General features: G+C 41.3%; 2 protein-coding genes across 3 annotated transcripts in view; one reads left to right on the forward strand and one right to left on the reverse strand.

The window, feature by feature from the left end:
• proser1 (proline and serine rich 1) overlaps positions 1 to 12576 on the reverse strand; it is a 45535-nt gene extending 32959 nt beyond the window's left edge. For both annotated transcript variants that reach the window (XM_071365004.1, XM_071365003.1), the window contains exons 1-5: positions 12005 to 12576; positions 11021 to 11086; positions 6788 to 6856; positions 3818 to 3912; positions 2007 to 2100 (exon numbers count right to left, since the gene is read on the reverse strand). In XM_071365004.1, the coding sequence (XP_071221105.1) occupies positions 2007 to 2100; positions 3818 to 3912; positions 6788 to 6856; positions 11021 to 11086; positions 12005 to 12049 (369 nt within the window). In that variant the 5' untranslated portion in view covers positions 12050 to 12576. The remainder of the gene's footprint in view (positions 1 to 2006; positions 2101 to 3817; positions 3913 to 6787; positions 6857 to 11020; positions 11087 to 12004) is intronic.
• A 191-nt stretch (positions 12577 to 12767) lies between these two features.
• The window catches only part of vps36 (vacuolar protein sorting 36 homolog), a 42856-nt gene continuing 34160 nt past the window's right edge, over positions 12768 to 21463 (forward strand). The window contains exons 1-5 of the mRNA XM_071365006.1: positions 12768 to 12978; positions 13298 to 13366; positions 13539 to 13609; positions 14851 to 14965; positions 16112 to 16201. Coding sequence (XP_071221107.1) covers positions 12883 to 12978; positions 13298 to 13366; positions 13539 to 13609; positions 14851 to 14965; positions 16112 to 16201 — 441 coding nt within the window. The 5' untranslated portion in view covers positions 12768 to 12882. The remainder of the gene's footprint in view (positions 12979 to 13297; positions 13367 to 13538; positions 13610 to 14850; positions 14966 to 16111; positions 16202 to 21463) is intronic.

The following is a 21463-nucleotide window of genomic DNA, read 5'->3' on the forward strand; positions in this document are numbered from 1 at the left end:
ACACACCTAGAATACATTACGACATAGCATGACATAACACACCTAGAATACATGACATTACACACCTAGAATACAGTACGCCATAACATGACATAGAAAACATGACATAACACACCTAGAAAATATTACGCCATAACATGACATAACACAGCTAGAATACATTACGATGTAACATGACATAACACAGCTAGAATACATTACGATGTAACATGACATACCACAGCTAGAATACATTACGATGTAACATGACATAACACAGCTAGAATACATTACGATGTAACATGACATAACACAGCTAGAATACATTACAACATGACATAACACAGCTAGAATACATTACAACATGACATAACACACCTAGAATACATTACAACACAGCTAGAATACATTACAAAACAGCTAGAAATACAATACAACATAACATAACACAGCCAGAACAGATTACAAGACAGCCAGAACAGATTACAACACAGCCAGAACAGATTACAACTCAGCCAGAACAGATTACAACTCAGCCAGGACAGATTACAACACAGCCAGAACAGATTACAACTCAGCCAGAACAGATTACAACTCAGCCAGAACAGATTACAACTCAGCCAGAACAGATTACAACTCAGCCAGAACAGATTACAACTCAGCCAGAACAGATTACAACACAGCCAGAACAGATTACAACTCAGCCAGAACAGATTACAACACAGCCAGAACAGATTACAACACAGATAGAACAGATTACAACACAGCCAGAACAGATTACAACTCAGCCAGAACAGATTACAACACAGCCAGAACAGATTACAACTCAGCCAGAACAGATTACAACACAGCACAGCTAGAACAGATTACAACTCAGCCAGAACAGATTACAACTCAGCCAGAACAGATTACAACACAGAACAGATTACAACACAGCCAGAACAGATTACAACACAGATAGAACAGATTACAACACAGCCAGAACAGATTACAACACAGATAGAACAGATTACAGCCCAGCCAGAACAGTTTACAACACAGCTAGAACAGATTACAACACAGCTAGAACAGATTACAACTCAGCCAGAACAGATTACAACACAGCCCAGCCAGAACAGATTACAACACAGCCCAGCTAGAACAGATTACAACACAGCCCAGCCAGAACAGATTACAACACAGCTAGAACAGATTACAACACAGCACAGCCAGAACAGATTACAACTCAGCCAGAACAGATTACAACACAGCCCAGCCAGAACAGATTACAACACAGCCCAGCTAGAACAGATTACAACACAGCCCAGCCAGAACAGATTACAACACAGCCCAGCTAGAACAGATTACAACACAGCCCAGCTAGAACAGATTACAACACAGCCAGAACAGATTACAACTCAGATAGATTACAAAACAGATACAACAGATTACAACATAACACAGCTAGAACAGATTACAACATAACACAGCTAGAACAGATTACAACATAACACAGCTACAACAGATTACAACATAACACAGCTACAACAGATTACAACATAACACAGCTACAACAGATTACAACATAACACAGCTACAACAGATTACAACATAACACAGCTACAACAGATTACAACATAACACAGCTACAACAGATTACAACACAACACAGCTAGAACAGATTACAACATAACACAGCTAGAACAGATTACAACATAACACAGCTAGAACAGATTACAACATAACACAGCTAGAACAGATTACGACATAACACAGCTAGAACAGATTACAACATAACACAGCTAGAACAGATTACAACATAACACAGCTACAACAGATTACAACACAGCTACAACAGATTACAACACAGCTACAACAGATTACAACACAGCTACAACAGATAACACAGCTAGAACAGATAACACAGCTAGAACAGATAACACAGCTAGAACAGATAACACAGCTAGAACAGATAACACAGCTAGAACAGATTACACAGCTAGAACAGATAACACAGCTAGAACAGTACAGGACAGTGTGTGAGTTACCTGCTCTAGGATCCTGCGGGCTCGTTTCTTCTCAGACAGGTGAATACGGAACAGGTCCTCTACGGGACGGTAGTTCTGGGCATCAGAGATGTTCCTGGCAGAAGAACACAACCCGCCCGGGTTGTTAATTAACCAATCAATCTGCCAATCAATTAACTAACTAACCAAGTAGCTGCTATGATCCATCAACTGATTAGATTTAAAAGTCATTAGCACATTTAAGCACAAGCAATTCAAGGATGTCCCAGCCTTCCTATATAGAGTAGGGGTTTAGGTCTATTCACTAGTAACAAAATCATGGAAGCAAATCAGAACTAGTCCAACAAGAAATGCTTGTTTTTGTTTTTCTGTTGCAGAATGTTTTGCTACAGTGTGACACTAATGAATACAGCCCAGATGTAGAGTTACTCAGCACAGTGTGAAGATCTACAACATACACGTGTGTGTGTGTGTGTGTGTGTGTGTGTGTGTGTGTGTGTGTGTGTGTGTGTGTGTGTGTGTGTGTGTGTGTGTGTGGGGGTGGGGGGGTTGGTTCTTCTATCCTTGTGGGGCCCTAAATCCCCTCAAAGTCCCCACAAGGATAGTAAAACAACTAACATTCTCTCTCGTGGGGACAATTCCCACATACCCGTGAGGACAAAGGGTATTTTAAGCTTAGGGGTTAGGGTTACAATTAGGGGTTAGATTTAGGGTTAGGGGTTAGATTTAGGGTTAAGGGTTAGATTTAGGGTTAGATTTAGGGTTAGGGTAAGGGGTTAGATTTAAGGTTAGGGGTTAGATTTAGGGTTAAGGTGAGGGAAAATAGGATTTTGAATGGAAATAAATGTTTTGGTCCCCACGAGGATAGAATAACATAACGTGTGTGTGTGTCAGGGTTTCCGTTAGCCGGTAAAAACTTTTTTTTTTTTTTTGGCAGAATGTTATAATTTTTTTGTTGATAAATAAAACTGGCGCTGGCAAACTGTCAGGAAAAAGTATATATATATATATATAAAAATAAACATTGCGAAAAAATGCTTTTTAGCCTATTCAATAAATACATTTGTCATCGGTCTATAGGTTAATTATCTACATTTAGTGGAATTAAGTTGGTGCGTGTGTACAGTATATTCGTTATGTATCGTATTTATCATTCTCTCTACTATTATTCTGACATTTAACATTCTTAAAATAAAGTGGTGATCCTAACTGACCTAAAACAGGACATTTGTACTAGGATTAAATGTCAGGAATTGTGAAAAACTGAGTTTAAATGTATTTGGCTAAGGTGTATCTAATCTTCCCACTTCAACTGTACCATTGAAACCAGTAGCATATTATTTAACATAGCATATTATTTAACATAGCATATTATTTAACATAGCATATTATTTAACATAGCATATTATTTAACATAGCATATTATTTAACATAGCATATTATTTAACATAGCATATTATTTTAATAACAAGTCATATTACCAACCCATATTACCAACCCATATTACCAACCCATATTAATAAATCATTAACAACCCACATTAACAACCCATATTAACAACCCATATTAACAACCCATATTACCAACCTATATTAACAACCCATATTACCAACCCACATTAACAACTCATATTAACAACCCATATTAACAACTCATATTAACAACCCATATTAACCAATCATTAATAACCCACATTAACAACCCATATTAACAACCCATATTAACAACTCATATTAACAACCCATATTAACAACCCATATTAACAAATCATTAACAACCCACATGAACAACCCACATTAACAACCCATATAAAGTAAAGTAGAGTTACTCACAGAGCGATGAGCTCCAGAACCACCAGTCGGTCCTTAGAGAAGGTGAAACAGTTGAGGATGTTGGCCACTTTGGTAGTGGGGATGGCAACCATTTTCTGGAAGAAACACACAGAGTCAAAGTTTGATCAAGTCATGCAGGCCAGTGTTTAGCTAAATAATGCACACACACGCAACAAACATCTCTAACCTAGAGATGGACATTTCACATCCTGAATTTTTTTTGGGGGGGGATATCCACATAGTCGAAAATAAATAAATAAAAGAATAATAAAATGCTTGACCAACCAGAATGATGCAAAAGCACATGGCAGATGTAAACAGTTTGCTGCTTTTTTAAATGTAATTTTGGGCATGAAAGCAACAGTGTAAGACAAGGCGGTCTGAAAATGGGTAGATAATTACTGAGATCACTACTATCCCCACCCTTATGGAGTGGTACCACAAAACCTGGAATATTTCCTGATACTAAAAAGTGAAAAAAAATACCTAAAAAAAAAGTGTTACTGAGGCCGCAATGAGGGGCGCCGCATTAAGCAAAGACGGGTCCAAATTAAATCAGCCCCTTATCGACTTCTTGGTGCCAATAGCTAATAAAAAGGCAGAAAGAACTTCTGTTTCTGTGAGTTGTCAAAAAAGAAAAACCTTGAACAACCATTTCCCAAATCACGTAAGATTATCTGATCATCCATTGAAGCAACTGGGGACTGTATGTGGGAAGAACAGTCAACTCACTGTCCAAGACCAGTACGACCAATATTTCTCTCCAATAAGAAACCAGCGGAGATAAAATAGTGATTAAAAGCATCACAAATGTTAACTTTTCCAGTAAAGATGCAGAAGTCTAAAACAACTTGCTTAGGCCGGGAGGTAGAGGAATTGCCAAGCTTCCGTGAATTAACGGTTTTCAAGAATTTAGAGGATGACTGACAGTCTGCCATAGTGTTCAGGTTTAGAGGATGACTGACAGCCTGCCATAGTGTTCAGGTTTAGAGGATGACTGACAGTCTGCCATAGGGCTCAGGTTTAGAGGATGACTGACAGTCTGCCATAGTGTTCAGGTTTAGAGGATGACTGACAGTCTGCCATAGTGTTCAGGTTTAGAGGATGACTGACAGTCTGCCATAGTGTTCAGGTTTAGAGGATGACTGACAGTCTGCCATAGTGCTCAGGTTTAGAGGATGACTGACAGTCTGCCATAGTGCTCAGGTTTAGAGGATGACTGACAGTCTGTCATAGTGTTCAGGTTTGGAGGATGACTGACAGTCTGCCATAGTGTTCAGGTTTGGAGGATGACTGACAGAGTCTGCCATAGTGTTCAGGTTTGGAGGATGACTGACAGTCTGCCATAGTGTTCAGGTTTGGAGGATGACTGACAGTCTGCCATAGTGCTCAGGTTTAGAGGATGACTGACAGTCTGCCATAGTGCTCAGGTTTAGAGGATGACTGACAGTCTGCCATAGTGTTCAGGTTTAAAACCGTGCCCATCCCAACTCTAAACAGAATTTCCAACGACTGAAGATCGATTTCTAAGAACCTTCTTAAGAAATATATTTTTTCGGGCTTTCCCCAACTAAAAATTATCTTGGTCTACAGAAAATCGATTGTTCTTTCGACTAATCGATTGGTGAACATTTTAAAACGTGTATTTCTCCATTTATAGACACACCCTATGTGTTTAATAAAATCAACTATAAGCATTGAGCTCGTCTGATGCTTTAAGCTTACGATTTGATGAGATAAGACAAATACCTCCAGAGGGCGCCAACTATTCTCCTCCAGCTCCTGACGGCTTTCGCAGAATGCCAATTTATCTTACCATTTCTATCGATCTGCATGTTAGTAATGGTTTCATTCAGGCACATTTTCGTGAGAAACAGTTTCATTTCATTTCTAATAAATGTCTTCGTGTCTCAATATCATTGTCATGTGGTTAATCAAAATTCTATTCAAATCTAAATGCAAATGATACAAACCTAAAAAGAAAAGTTCCATTGTCAACTATGTAAAAATAGCCGGCATGAAGCCAACAAATATAAACATTGCAGCCTGCAGGTAGAAAATATCCTGATAAAAATAAATATCCTATAAATCACATTGGCTACACATGGACAGTCTGCAACCAACTTGAAACATTGTACCATTTAATTGTATATTTTTGTTCAGTGTGATCGGAAAGTATTCAGACCCCTTGACATTCTTCACATTTTGTTACATTACAGCCTTATTCTAAAATGGAGTAAATAGTTTCCCCACCCCTCATCAATCTACACACAATACCCCATAATGACAAAGCAAAAACAGGTTTAGACATTTTTGCAAATGTATATATTTATTTTTTATAAAGAATTAAAAAACAGAAAATTCACATTTACATAAGTATTCAGACCCTTTACTCAGTACTTTGTTGAAGCACCTTAGGCAGTGATTACAGCCTCAAGTCTTCTTGGGTATGATGCTACAAGCTTGGCACATCTGTATTTTGGGAGTTTCTCCCATTCTTCTTTGCAGATCCTCTCAAGCTCTTGTCAGGTTGGATGGGGAGCTATTTTCAGGTCTCTCCAGAGATGTTGCTCAGTTTGGCCAGCTCTAGGAAGTCTTGGTGGTTCCAAACTTCTTCCATTTAAGAAAGATGGAGGCCAACGTGTTCTTGGGGACCTTCAATGCTGCAGAAATGTTTTGATACTCTTCCCCAGATCGGTGCTCGGACACAATCCTGTCTCGGAATTCTACGGACAATTTCTTCAACCTCATAGCTGCTTTCTTGCAAAAAATTTATAAAAACCTGTTTTCGCTTTCTCATTATGGGGTATTGTGTGTTGATTGATGAGGATTTTTTTTATATTTAATCCATTTTAGAATACGTCTGTAACGTAACAAAATTTGGAAAAAGTCAAGGGGTCTGAATACTTTCCGTCTATCTACTGTTTACACAGTAATACACACAACTTTATGAGAGTTGTTGTCACTCACATGTTGAAGAGCTTTAACAGCTTTGATCTGAGGCTCTGCCCAGGAGAAGTACTTCAGCATGTCCATTACCTGCAGGGAGAAAGGAGAGGGGGTTAGCATGTCTCTGTGACCGGCTGTCATTCATCAACCTTCTCTGTGACCGGCTGTCATTCATCAACCTTATCTGTGACCGGCTGTCATTCATCAACATTCTCTGTGACCGGCTGTCATTCATCAACATTCTCTGTGACCGGCTGTCATTCATCAACATTCTCTGTGACTGGCTGTCATTCATCAACCTTATCTGTGACTGGCTGTCCTTCATCAACCTTATCTCTGACTGGCTGTCATTCCTCAACCTTATCTGTGACTGGCTGTCATTCCTCAACCTTATCTGTGACTGGCTGTCATTCATCAACCTTATCTGTGACTGGCTGTCATTCATCAACCTTATCTGTGACTGGCTGTCATTCATTAACCTTCTCTGTGACCGGCTGTCATTCATCAACCTTATCTGTGACTGGCTGTCATTCATGAACCTTCTCTGTGACTGGCTGTCATTCATTAACCTTCTCTGTGACCGGCTGTCCTTCATCACTCTTCTCTGTGACTGGCTGTCATTCATTAACCTTCTCTGTGACTGGCTGTCATTCATCAACCTTATCTGTGACTGGCTGTCATTCATTAACCTTCTCTGTGACCGGCTGTCATTCATTAACCTTCTCTGCGACCGGCTGTCCTTCATCACTCTTCTCTGTGACCGGCTGTCATTCATTAACCTTCTCTGTGACTGGCTGTCATTCATTAACCTTCTCTGTGACCGGCTGTCATTCATCAACCTTATCTGTGACTGGCTGTCATTCATTAACCTTCTCTGTGACCGGCTGTCATTCATCAACCTTATCTGTGACTGGCTGTCATTCATGAACCTTCTCTGTGACTGGCTGTCATTCATTAACCTTATCTGTGACTGGCTGTCATTCATCAACCTTATCTGTGACTGGCTGTCATTCATTAACCTTCTCTGTGACCGGCTGTCATTCATTAACCTTCTCTGCGACCGGCTGTCCTTCATCAACCTTATCTGTGACTGGCTGTCATTCATTAACCTTCTCTGTGACCGGCTGTCATTCATCAACCTTATCTGTGACTGGCTGTCATTCATGAACCTTCTCTGTGACCGGCTGTCATTCATTAACCTTCTCTGTGACCGGCTGTCATTCATCAACCTTATCTGTGACTGGCTGTCATTCATTAACCTTCTCTGTGACCGGCTGTCATTCATCAACCTTATCTGTGACTGGCTGTCATTCATGAACCTTCTCTGTGACCGGCTGTCATTCATGAACCTTCTCTGTGACCGGCTGTCATTCATGAACCTTCTCTGTGACCGGCTGTCCTTCATCACTCTTCTCTGTGACTGGCTGTCATTCATTAACCTTCTCTGTGACCGGCTGTCCTTCATCACTCTTCTCTGTGACTGGCTGTCATTCATTAACCTTCTCTGTGACTGGCTGTCATTCATTAACCTTCTCTGTGACCGGCTGTCATTCATCAACCTTATCTGTGACTGGCTGTCATTCATCAACATTCTCTGTGACCGGCTGTCATTCATCAACCTTATCTGTGACTGGCTGTCATTCATCAACCTTCTCTGTGACCGGCTGTCCTTCATCACTCTTCTCTGTGACTGGCTGTCATTCATTAACCTTCTCTGTGACTGGCTGTCATTCATTAACCTTCTCTGTGACTGGCTGTCATTCATCAACCTTATCTGTGACTGGCTGTCATTCATTAACCTTCTCTGTGACTGGCTGTCATTCATTAACCTTCTCTGTGACCGGCTGTCCTTCATCACTCTTCTCTGTGACTGGCTGTCATTCATTAACCTTCTCTGTGACTGGCTGTCATTCATTAACCTTCTCTGTGACCGGCTGTCATTCATCAACCTTATCTGTGACTGGCTGTCATTCATTAACCTTCTCTGTGACTGGCTGTCCTTCATCACTCTTCTCTGTGACTGGCTGTCATTCATTAACCTTCTCTGTGACTGGCTGTCATTCATTAACCTTCTCTGTGACTGGCTGTCATTCATCAACCTTATCTGTGACCGGCTGTCATTCATTAACCTTCTCTGCGACCGGCTGTCCTTCATCAACCTTATCTGTGACTGGCTGTCATTCATTAACCTTCTCTGTGACCGGCTGTCATTCATCAACCTTATCTGTGACTGGCTGTCATTCATGAACCTTCTCTGTGACCGGCTGTCATTCATTAACCTTCTCTGTGACCGGCTGTCATTCATCAACCTTATCTGTGACTGGCTGTCATTCATTAACCTTCTCTGTGACCGGCTGTCATTCATCAACCTTATCTGTGACTGGCTGTCATTCATGAACCTTCTCTGTGACCGGCTGTCATTCATGAACCTTCTCTGTGACCGGCTGTCATTCATGAACCTTCTCTGTGACCGGCTGTCCTTCATCACTCTTCTCTGTGACTGGCTGTCATTCATTAACCTTCTCTGTGACCGGCTGTCCTTCATCACTCTTCTCTGTGACTGGCTGTCATTCATTAACCTTCTCTGTGACTGGCTGTCATTCATTAACCTTCTCTGTGACCGGCTGTCATTCATCAACCTTATCTGTGACTGGCTGTCATTCATCAACATTCTCTGTGACCGGCTGTCATTCATCAACCTTATCTGTGACTGGCTGTCATTCATCAACCTTCTCTGTGACCGGCTGTCCTTCATCACTCTTCTCTGTGACTGGCTGTCATTCATTAACCTTCTCTGTGACTGGCTGTCATTCATTAACCTTCTCTGTGACTGGCTGTCATTCATCAACCTTATCTGTGACTGGCTGTCATTCATTAACCTTCTCTGTGACTGGCTGTCATTCATTAACCTTCTCTGTGACCGGCTGTCCTTCATCACTCTTCTCTGTGACTGGCTGTCATTCATTAACCTTCTCTGTGACTGGCTGTCATTCATTAACCTTCTCTGTGACCGGCTGTCATTCATCAACCTTATCTGTGACTGGCTGTCATTCATTAACCTTCTCTGTGACTGGCTGTCCTTCATCACTCTTCTCTGTGACTGGCTGTCATTCATTAACCTTCTCTGTGACTGGCTGTCATTCATTAACCTTCTCTGTGACTGGCTGTCATTCATCAACCTTATCTGTGACTGGCTGTCATTCATTAACCTTCTCTGTGACTGGCTGTCATTCATTAACCTTCTCTGTGACCGGCTGTCCTTCATCACTCTTCTCTGTGACTGGCTGTCATTCATTAACCTTCTCTGTGACTGGCTGTCATTCATTAACCTTCTCTGTGACTGGCTGTCATTCATTAACCTTCTCTGTGACCGGCTGTCCTTCATCACTCTTCTCTGTGACTGGCTGTCATTCATTAACCTTCTCTGTGACTGGCTGTCATTCATCAACCTTATCTGTGACTGGCTGTCATTCATTAACCTTCTCTGTGACCGGCTGTCATTCATTAACCTTCTCTGCGACCGGCTGTCCTTCATCACTCTTCTCTGTGACCGGCTGTCATTCATTAACCTTCTCTGTGACTGGCTGTCATTCATTAACCTTCTCTGTGACCGGCTGTCATTCATCAACCTTATCTGTGACTGGCTGTCATTCATTAACCTTCTCTGTGACCGGCTGTCATTCATCAACCTTATCTGTGACTGGCTGTCATTCATGAACCTTCTCTGTGACCGGCTGTCATTCATCAACCTTATCTGTGACTGGCTGTCATTCATTAACCTTCTCTGTGACTGGCTGTCATTCATTAACCTTCTCTGTGACCGGCTGTCATTCATCAACCTTCTCTGTGACTGGCTGTCATTCATCAACCTTATCTGTGACTGGCTGTCATTCATCAACCTTCTCTGTGACTGGCTGTCATTCATCAACCTTCTCTGTGACTGGCTGTCATTCATTAACCTTCTCTGTGACTGGCTGTCATTCATTAACCTTCTCTGTGACCGGCTGTCATTCATTAACCTTCTCTGTGCCCGGCTGTCATTCATTAACCTTCTCTGTGCCCGGCTGTCATTCATTAACCTTCTCTGTGACCGGCTGTCATTCATCAACCTTATCTGTGACCGGCTGTCATTCATCAACCTTATCTGTGACCGGCTGTCATTCATCAACCTTATCTGTGACTGGTTGTCATTCATCAACCTTATCTGTGACTGGCTGTCCTTCATCAATCTTCTCTGTTTGCCTGCTACTGTACCTGCTCGCTGGAGAAGTACCCGTGCACCTGCTCTATCGCCTTAATCCGCTGATCTGTTAGCACGCACTGCAGAGAGAGAAGAAGCCCAGTAAAAACCATTGGAAATCACTCCTAGTGTACATAAATCAGTCAGTGGTGTGGATAACGTCTGCTATGCTCGCCATAGCCAGATAGCTGAGCCGTGAACCAGAATCTGGGCTTACAGGAGGTGTTGAATACGGCGATTCTCCTTTAAGCCAGTCAACTTGCCATTTACCAGTTTTTCAAGCGTAATAATGTCACAATACTTTAACAAAGAATGGAGTTTCTATAGACATTATGTACCAATTTTTTTCTAAATAAATAGTTACATGTAACAGGAAAAAATGCCTGGAAAGAATTTAAGTATTGTTTTTTACCAAGTGTACATGGCCAAATCCTTTTCTGTACCTCCAATAAAAATCACTTATTACTGCCACGCACGGGTTGGCTGGTCCAGCAGCAGGAAAGGCCATTGATTTGATCACCTACAACAGTGTATGAACTTCATACCAATCTGTCGTTTCACCTGCGCTTCATAGAATGCAATAATATTTCATGTAACTAGATTAAGTAGACAATATAGGGTACGTTTTACTGCGATTGTATATTTCTAGATAGGCTAGGCTTTATTTTGTGTATTTTAATTCCACGATTATTGCAGGAGGTGCAGAATAGGTGGATTTGGCGCATGATCAGTTGGTCAAAAATAATACCTTTTTAGAAGTACATACCGGCCGTAAAGACTGTAGTTGCTCATCGAAAAATTATTTGGTAAGTGCCTAACGTATTTTAACTGTATCACGCTTGAACATGGCAAGTTGAATGGCTGCTTCCTCGGCTTAAAGTATAATTGCCATATTCAGTCTCATGAGTCGTGTAAACCCAGATTCTCATTCGGCTGACAAAGTCGTTCAGGTGTTAAAGTATTTTATTAGCCACTTGGGTTAACTGAACCAAACTTACCTTCCTGATTTCGTCTAAGACGATGTCGAATGATTTCTTGTCCATGTTTAATTGGATAACACGATCTCGGATCCTCAGTGTTACTCCTTGATTAAATAGCCACCTGGCTGTCTAGCTTGAGTCAGTGGACGTGAGTTAGCTAACGTTACAGTACAATCAATATAACTGACATAATCTAAAAACGGACAAACTACTGGTAGCTTACTATTAAAATAGAGCTATACACTTCATAATGCGACTTTAAGACAAAGTATATTCACAAACGGCACAGTATTTGCGACGTTTTCTTTGTTGTCCTCGTTCAAATCTATTGCTAGCTAGTTAGCTAGCAAGAAAGTGCTGCAAAGCTGTGTAGACTGGCTACTTGACAGCTTGGCTAATGTTAGCTTAACTCTGCAGTTTGTTAGCCCAGAGCAGAAAGGGTCAAATGCTCTATGGAAAATTAATACATCAATTAATTCATCCAACCGAAGCGTTTGACAACGTCTATCGTATGTACATTTAGTTTATCGACATATTTTGAACTGTACATAACAGCCACATTAAACTAAGCCGCTAACACCGCTGCGACAACTTTCTTTGTTAGGACCCCATTCAAAAACATGAGTAAAAATATCACTTTCTCAGAACAAATATTTTAGTTTGAAGTGAAACTATATATTAACACAAATGATGATACGACCATTGTATTCTCATATTTTATTTAGGGAGATACTGTGAGGTAATAGATTTATTGATCATATTTTCAATCAGGCAGCGCGGCGCAAACAGGCACATTTTTTAATACCCTTGAGGAAGTAGACACGAAAATGTCGTTGGATCTGTGAGAAGTTGGCAAATATTTATTTATACTTGTATTTTGTGTTGATTCGAGTAAAATGGACAGATTCACATGGTCAAATGGTCTTCTGGAAATGAATGAAACATTGGTGATTCAACAACGAGGTGTCAAACTTTATGACGGAGAAGACAAGGTATGACGTTAACTAGCTCGCATTGCCAGGCAAGGAAAACAGCTAGTTACCCAAGTTGGTAACGTTACATTGTTAGCTAGCCATCTAGCTAAATGTGTTCTTTGAGATAGTGGAATAAATCTAGTCAACTAGCTAATCGGAAATAAAATAACGATAAAAAATAATAAAAATAACAAGCATGGGCGTGTTTTTGCCTTGACAAACATGTGTACGAGGTCATTGTTGATGTTTACAACAGTGCTGTCAGACTAAATACACATTTCTGCCTGCCCCATATCTGACCGTTTGTTGTTCCTCTCTCGCTCTGTCTTTCCACCAGGCCAAGTTGGATGTTGGAATTGCTCTGCTGAGTACTCACCAGTTAATATGGAGGGACCTGAAGAATAATGTACAGTGACACTTCATACAAATATACAATCTATGGGTAACACCCACCACAGCTTTATCTGCCTATTAGCCAGTGTGATTTTTGATGCTTTTCTTGACCTTTTCCATGTTCCTGATATAATGGTGTCTAGTATTTACTCTCTTAACGTGTGTGTGTGTGTGTGTGTGTGTAGGAATGCTGCATAGCCATACCCCTTTCTCAGATCATCTACTTTGAGGAACAAGCTGCGGGTATCGGAAAGAGGTGACTCCTAATTAAACCATGTAGCCTATTGAAACAGTACCCGCCCCTTTGTAGCAGGACAACTCACATGTCACATGTATGTACGCGTGACTACTGTAAGTCGCTTGGATAAAACAGAACATCCCCTCTCTCTTGGCTATGCTTTCATCATTGATATATGACAGAACATCCCCTCTCTCTCTTGACTATGATTTCATCATTGATATATGACAGAACATCCCCTCTCTCTTGACTATGCTTTCATCATTGATATATGACAGAACATCTCCCCTCTCTCTCTTGGCTATGCTTTCATCATTGATCTATGACAGAACATCCCCTCTCTCTCTTGACTATGCTTTCATCATTGATCTATGACAGAACATCCCCTCTCTCTCTCTTGACTGTGCTTTCATCATTGATCTATGACAGAACATCCCCTCTCTCTCTCTTGACTATGCTTTCATCATTGATCTATGACAGAACATCCCCTCTCTCTTGACTATGCTTTCATCATTGATATATGACAGAACATCCCCTCTCTCTTGACTATGCTTTCATCATTGATATATGACAGAACATCCCCTCTCTCTTGACTATGCTTTCATCATTGATATATGACAGAACATCTCCCCTCTCTCTCTTGGCTATGCTTTCATCATTGATCTATGACAGAACATCCCCTCTCTCTCTTGACTATGCTTTCATCATTGATCTATGACAGAACATCCCCTCTCTCTCTCTTGACTGTGCTTTCATCATTGATCTATGACAGAACATCCCCTCTCTCTCTCTTGACTATGCTTTCATCATTGATCTATGACAGAACATCCCCTCTCTCTTGACTATGCTTTCATCATTGATATATGACAGAACATCCCCTCTCTCTTGACTATGCTTTCATCATTGATATATGACAGAACATCCCCTCTCTCTCTTGACTGTGCTTTCATCATTGATCTATGACAGAACATCCCCTCTCTCTCTCTTGACTATGCTTTCATCATTGATCTATGACAGAACATCCCCTCTCTCTCTCTTGACTATGCTTTCATCATTGATCTATGACAGAACATCCCCTCTCTCTCTCTTGACTATGCTTTCATCATTGATATATGACAGAACATCTCCCCTCTCTCTCTTGACTATGCTTTCATCATTGATATATGACAGAACATCCCCTCTCTCTCTTGACTATGCTTTCATCATTGATATATGACAGAACATCTCCTCTCCCTCTCTCTCTCTCTCTGACGCTGCAGTGCCAAGATAGTGGTCCACCTGCACGCTTCCCCGGCCAATAAGGAGCCAGGACCCTACCAGCAGAGCAAGTTCTCCTACTTCAAACTGTCCTTCAAAGAGCATGGACAGATAGAGGTAGTAGTCATTTAATATTATGATTAGTATTATAGTATTATCATTATTATTACTACTATAGTATTATTATTATTACTAGTATAGTGGTATCATTATTATTACTACTATAGTATTATCAGTATCATTACTATTATAGTATTATTATTAATAATAGTATTACTATTATAGTGTTATTATTATTAATATTATTACTATTATAGTGTTATCAGTATTATTAATATTATAGTTGTAGTATTATTACTATTATATTATTGGTATTATTACTATCATTACTATTATAGTATTATTATTAGTGTTATTATTATTACTATTATATTATTATTATTATTATTATTAATAGTATTATTATTACCATTATATTGTTATTTTCAGTATAGTATTATTATTACCAGTATAGTATAATTTTCAGTATAATATTATTATTACTGTATCATTATTAATAGTATTATTATTACTATAGTATTATTATTGTTCTTATTAAAAGTATTAGTGTTATTATTATTACTAGTATAGTATTATTATTCTTATAGTAGTAGTAGTATTATTACTATTATAGTAGTATTATTATTACTGTTATAGTAGTAGTATTATTATTATTAGTGCCACTATGGGAGTAGTACCATTGGATACTGCCTAGTGACACTATAGGAGTAGTACCATTGGATACTGCCTACTGACACTATGGGAGTAGTACCATTGGATACTGGCTAGTGACACTAAAAATATGTGATAATAGTAGTACCATTGGATACTGGCTAGTGACACTATGGGAGTAGTACCATTGGATACTGGCTAGTGATACTGTAAATATGTGATTGGTCTTGTGTGGCTCAGTTGTTAATCGCGTGAACAGACTGTAACCGAAAGGTCACTGGTTCCAATCCCCGAGGTGAAAAAAAATCGGTCTGTTTCCTTGAGCAACGGGACTTAACCCTAATTAATCCTGTAAGTCTCTCTGGATAAGAGCATCTGCTGAATGACTGAAATGTAAATGTACCCGAATGGGAAATACCATTGAACGAGCAGTGAGTGAAACTGTAGTCCGATACGTGCTGATTTAGAGCCAAAATGGCGGCGTGTTTGTTTTTCTATACTGACTCTGAGCCATCATGGGGTCTGTGTCTGTGTCTGTCTGTCTGTGGGTAGTTCTTCCGGAGGCTGACCGAGGAGTTGAGCCAGAAGAGATGGGAGAGTACGCCCATGTCACAACCCATCCCTACGGCAACCAACTCACAGGTCAGAGGTCGTCATAGAACAGACAATCTACTCTATTCCACTCTCCTCTGCTATGCTCTGCTCTCATCTGCTATACTCTACTCTCATCTGCTATACTCTACTCTCATCTGCTATACTCTCTTCTGCTATACTCTACTCTCGTCTGCTATACTCTACTCTCGTCTGCTATACTCTGCTCTCCTCTGCTATACTCTACTCTCCTCCGCTATACTCTCCTCTGCTATACTCTCTTCTGCTATACTCTACTCTCATCTGCTATACTCTCATCTGCTATACTCCACTCTCACTCCACTCTCATCTGCTATACTCCACTCTCATCTGCTATACTCCACTCTCATCTGCTATACTCTACTCTCATCTGCTATTCTCCACTCTCCTCTGCTATACTCTCTTCTGCTATATTCTACTATCCTCTGCTATACTCTCTTCTGCTATACTCTACTCTCTTCTGCTATATTCTACTATCCTCTGCTATACTCTCTTCTGCTATACTCTACTCTCATCTGCTATACTCTACTCTCATCTGCTATACTCTCTTCTGCTATACTCTACTCTCATCTGCTATACTCTACTCTCATCTGCTATACTCCACTCTCCTCTGCTATACTCTCTTCTGCTATACTCTACTATCCTCTGCTATACTCTCATCTGCTATACTCTACTATCCTCTGCTATACTCTACTCTCCTCTGCTATACTCTCTTCTGCTATACTCTCTTCTGCTATACTCTACTCTCCTCTACTATACTCTCTTCTGCTATACTCTACTATCCTCTGCTATACTCTCATCTGCTATACTCTACTCTCATCTGCTATTCTCCACTCTCCTCTGCTATACTCTCTTCTGCTATACTCTGCTATACTCTCTTCTGCTATACTCTACTCTCCTCTACTATACTCTCTTCTGCAATACTCTACTATCCTCTACTATACTCTCTTCTGCTATACTCTACTATCCTCTGCTATACTCTCTTCTGCTATACTCTACTCTCATCTGCTATACTCTCTTCTGCTATACTCTACTATCCTCTGCTATACTCTCTTCTGCTATACTCTACTCTCCTCTGCTATACTCTACTCTCCTCTGCTATACTCTACTCTCATCTGCTATACTCTCTTCTGCTATACTCTACTATCCTCTGCTATACTCTCCTCTGCTATTCTCCGCTCTCATCTGCTATACTCTGCTCTCCTCTGCTATACTCTGCTCTCCTCTGCTGTACTTTACTCTCCTCTGCTATACTCTACTCTGATCTGCTATACTCTGATCTGCTATACTCTGATCTGCTATACTCTGCTCTGCTATACTCTGCTCTGCTATAATCTCCTCTGCTATACGCTACTCTGCTATACTCTGCTCTCTTCTGCTATACTTTACTCTCCTCTGCTATACTCTACTCTGCTCTGCTATACTCTCCTCTGCTATACTCTGCTCTCCTCTGCTATACTTTACTCTCCTCTGCTATACTCTACTCTGATCTGCTATACTCTGATCTGCTATACTCTGCTCTGCTATACTCTACTCTCCTCTGCTCTGCTATACTCTACTCTCCTCTGCTATACGCTACTCTGCTATACTCTGCTCTGCTATACTCTGCTCTGATACACTCTCCTCTGCTATACGCTACTCTGCTATACTCTGCTCTGCTATACTCTGCTCTGATATACTCTCCTCTGCTCTGCTATACTCTGCTCTACTCTGCTATACTCTGCTATACTCTGCTGTGCTCTGCTATACTCTGCTCTCATCTGCTATACTCTGCTCTCTGCTATACTCTACTCTGCTATACTCTGCTCTACTCTGCTATACTCTACTCTGCTATACTCTACTCTCATCTGCTATACTCTGCTATGCTCTGCTCTGCTATACTCTGCTTAGTTAGCTGGCTACTAGGTTTAGTTAGCTGGTTACTAAGTTTAGTTAGCTGGCTACTAGGTTTAGTTAGCTGGCTACTAGGTTTAGTTAGCTGGTTACTAAGTTTAGTTAGCTGGCTACTAGGTTTAGTTAGCTGGCTACTAAGTTTAGTTAGCTGGTTACTAAGTTTAGTTAGCTGGTTACTAAGTTTAGTTAGCTGGCTACTAGGTTTAGTTAGCTGGCTACTAGGTTTAGTTAGCTGGTTACTAAGTTTAGTTAGCTGGCTACTAGGTTTAGTTAGCTGGCTACTAGGTTTAGTTAGCTGGTTACTAAGTTTAGTTAGCTGGCTACTAGGTTTAGTTAGCTGGCTACTAAGTTTAGTTAGCTGGCTACTAGGTTTAGTTAGCTGGCTACTAAGTTTAGTTAGCTGGCTACTAAGTTTAGTTAGCTGGTTACTAAGTTTAGTTAGCTGGTTACTAAGTTTAGTTAGCTGGCTGCTAGACTAACTTACCAGTCTAAAATGGAGCTGACAGGGACTAATTTAGTGACTTTCAGTGACTGACACACACTACATGACCAAAAGTATGTGGACACCTGCTTGTCAAACATCGCATTACAAAATCATGGTCATTAATATGGAGTTGGTCCCTCCCCTTCACTGCTATAATAGCCTCCAATCTTCTGGGAAGGTTTTACACTAGATGTTGGAACATTGCTGCGGGGATTTGCTTCCATTCAGCCACAAGAGCATTAGTGAGGTCGGGCACTGATGTTGGGTAATTAGGCCTGGCTTGTAGTCGGCATTCAAATTCATCCCAAAGGTGTTCGATGGGGTTGAGGTCAGGGCTCTGTGTAGGCCAGTCAAGTTCTTCCACACCGATCTCGACAAACCATTTCTGCATGGACCTCGCTTTGTACACGGGGGCATTGTCATGCTGAAACAGGAAAGGACCTTGCCCAAACTGTTGCCACAAAGTTGGAAGCACAGAATCGTCTAGAATGTAATTGTATGTTGTAGCGATAAGATTTCCCTTCACTGGAACTAAGGGGCCCGAACCATGAAAAACAGCCCCAGACCTGTATTCCTCCTCCACCAAACTTTACAGTTGGCACTAAGCATTCGGGCAGGTAGTGTTCTCCTGGCATCCACCAAACCCAGATTCGTCTGTCAGACTGCCAAATGGTGAAGCGTAGTTCATCATTGCAGAGAACGCGTTTTCCAGAGTCGTTGAAAGTCACTGAGCTCTTCAGTAAGGCCCATTCTACTGCCAATGTTTGTCTATGGAGATTACATGGCTGTGTGCTCAATTTTATACACCCGTTGGTGGCTGAAATAGCCAAATCCACTCATTTGAACCGGTGTCCCTAGTTAATGGATGATGTCGACTAGGGAGTTAATATTTTTGACTGTTGCCTTATGGGCCCCTAGTTGATAAAATAAGGAGCAGGGTACAGGAATGTGCTGTTGCATTATGGGCCCCTAGTTGATGAAATAAGGAGCAGGGTACAGGAATGTGCTGTTGCCTTATGGGCCCCTAGTTGATAAAATAAGGAGCAGGGTACAGGAATGTGCTGTTGCATTATGGGCCCCTAGTTGATGAAATAAGGAGCAGGGTACAGGAATGTGCTGTTGCATTATGGGCCCCTAGTTGATAAAATATGGAGCAGGGTACAGGAATGTGCTGTTGCATTATGGGCCCCTAGTTGATAAAATATGGAGCAGGGTACAGGAATGTGCTGTTGCATTATGGGCCCCTAGTTGATAAAATAAGGAGCAGGGTACAGGAATGTGCTGTTGCCTTATGGGCCCCTAGTTGATAAAATAAGGAGCAGGGTACAGGAATGTGCTGTTGCATTATGGGCCCCTAGTTGATAAAATAAGGAGCAGGGTACAGGAATGTGCTGTTGCATTATGGGCCCCTAGTTGATAAAATATGGAGCAGGGTACAGGAATGTGCTGTTGCATTATGGGCCCCTAGTTGATAAAATATGGAGCAGGGTACAGGAATGTGCTGTTGCATTATGGGCCCCTAGTTGATAAAATAAGGAGCAGGGTACAGGAATGTGCTGTTGCCTTATGGGCCCCTAGTTGATAAAATAAGGAGCAGGGTACAGGAATGTGCTGTTGCATTATGGGCCCCTAGTTGATAAAATATGGATCAGGGTACAGGAATGTGCTGTTGCATTATGGGCCCCTAGTTGATAAAATATGGAGCAGGGTACAGGAATGTGCTGTTGCATTATGGGCCCCTAGTTGATGAAATATGGAGCAGGGTACAGGAATGTGCTGTTGCATTATGGGCCCCTAGTTGATAAAATATGGATCAGGGTACAGGAATGTGCTGTTGCATTATGGGCCCCTAGTTGATAAAATAAGGAGCAGGGTACAGGAATGTGCTGTTGCCTTATGGGCCCCTAGTTGATAAAATAAGGAGCAGGGTACAGGAATGTGCTGTTGCATTATGGGCCCCTAGTTGATAAAATATGGATCAGGGTACAGGAATGTGCTGTTGCATTATGGGCCCCTAGTTGATAAAATATGGAGCAGGGTACAGGAATGTGCTGTTGCATTATGGGCCCCTAGTTGATGAAATATGGAGCAGGGTACAGGAATGTGCTGTTGCATTATGGGCCCCTAGTTGATAAAATATGGATCAGGGTACAGGAATGTGCTGTTGCATTATGGGCCCCTAGTTGATAAAATAAGGAGCAGGGTACAGGAATGTGCTGTTGCTCCTCACCCCTTTCCTTCCTCTCACCTACTGGGACTATTGTTGCTTTGTGTGTGTTGTTTTGGGTCAGACCTCTTCAAGGCAGTCTCTCTCTCTCTCTTCCTCTCTCTCTCTCTCTCTCTGTGATTCTCTCTCTCTCTCTCTCTCTGTGATTCTCTCTCTCTCTCTCTCTCTGTGATTCTCTCTCTCTCTCTCTCTCTCTCTGTGATTCTCTCTCTCTCTCTGTGATTCTCTCTCTCTGTGTGATTCTCTCTCTCTCTCTGTGATTCTCTCTCTCTCTGTGATTCTCTCTCTCTCTCTGATTCTCTCTCTCTCTCTGTGATTCTCTCTCTCTCTGTGATTCTCTCTCTCTCTCTCTGATTCTCTCTCTCTGATTCTCTCTCTCTGATTCTCTCTCTCTCTCTGATTCTCTCTCTCTCTGTGATTCTCTCTCTCGCTCTGATTCTCTCTCTCTCTCTGATTCTCTCTCTCTCTCTCTCTCTCTCTCTCTCTCTCTCTCTCTCTCTCTCTCTCTCTCTCTCTCTCTCTGATTCTCTCTCTCTCTGTGATTCTCTCTCTCTCTCTCTCTCTCTCTGTGATTCTCTCTCTCTCTCTCTCTGTGATTCTCTCTCTCTGTGATTCTCTCTCTCTCTCTGGGATTCTCTCTCTCTCTGGGATTCTCTCTCTCTCTGGGATT

Source organism: Salvelinus alpinus, chromosome 24 (assembly GCF_045679555.1).
Source record: "Salvelinus alpinus chromosome 24, SLU_Salpinus.1, whole genome shotgun sequence".
NCBI classification, from domain to species: Eukaryota; Metazoa; Chordata; class Actinopteri; order Salmoniformes; family Salmonidae; genus Salvelinus; species Salvelinus alpinus.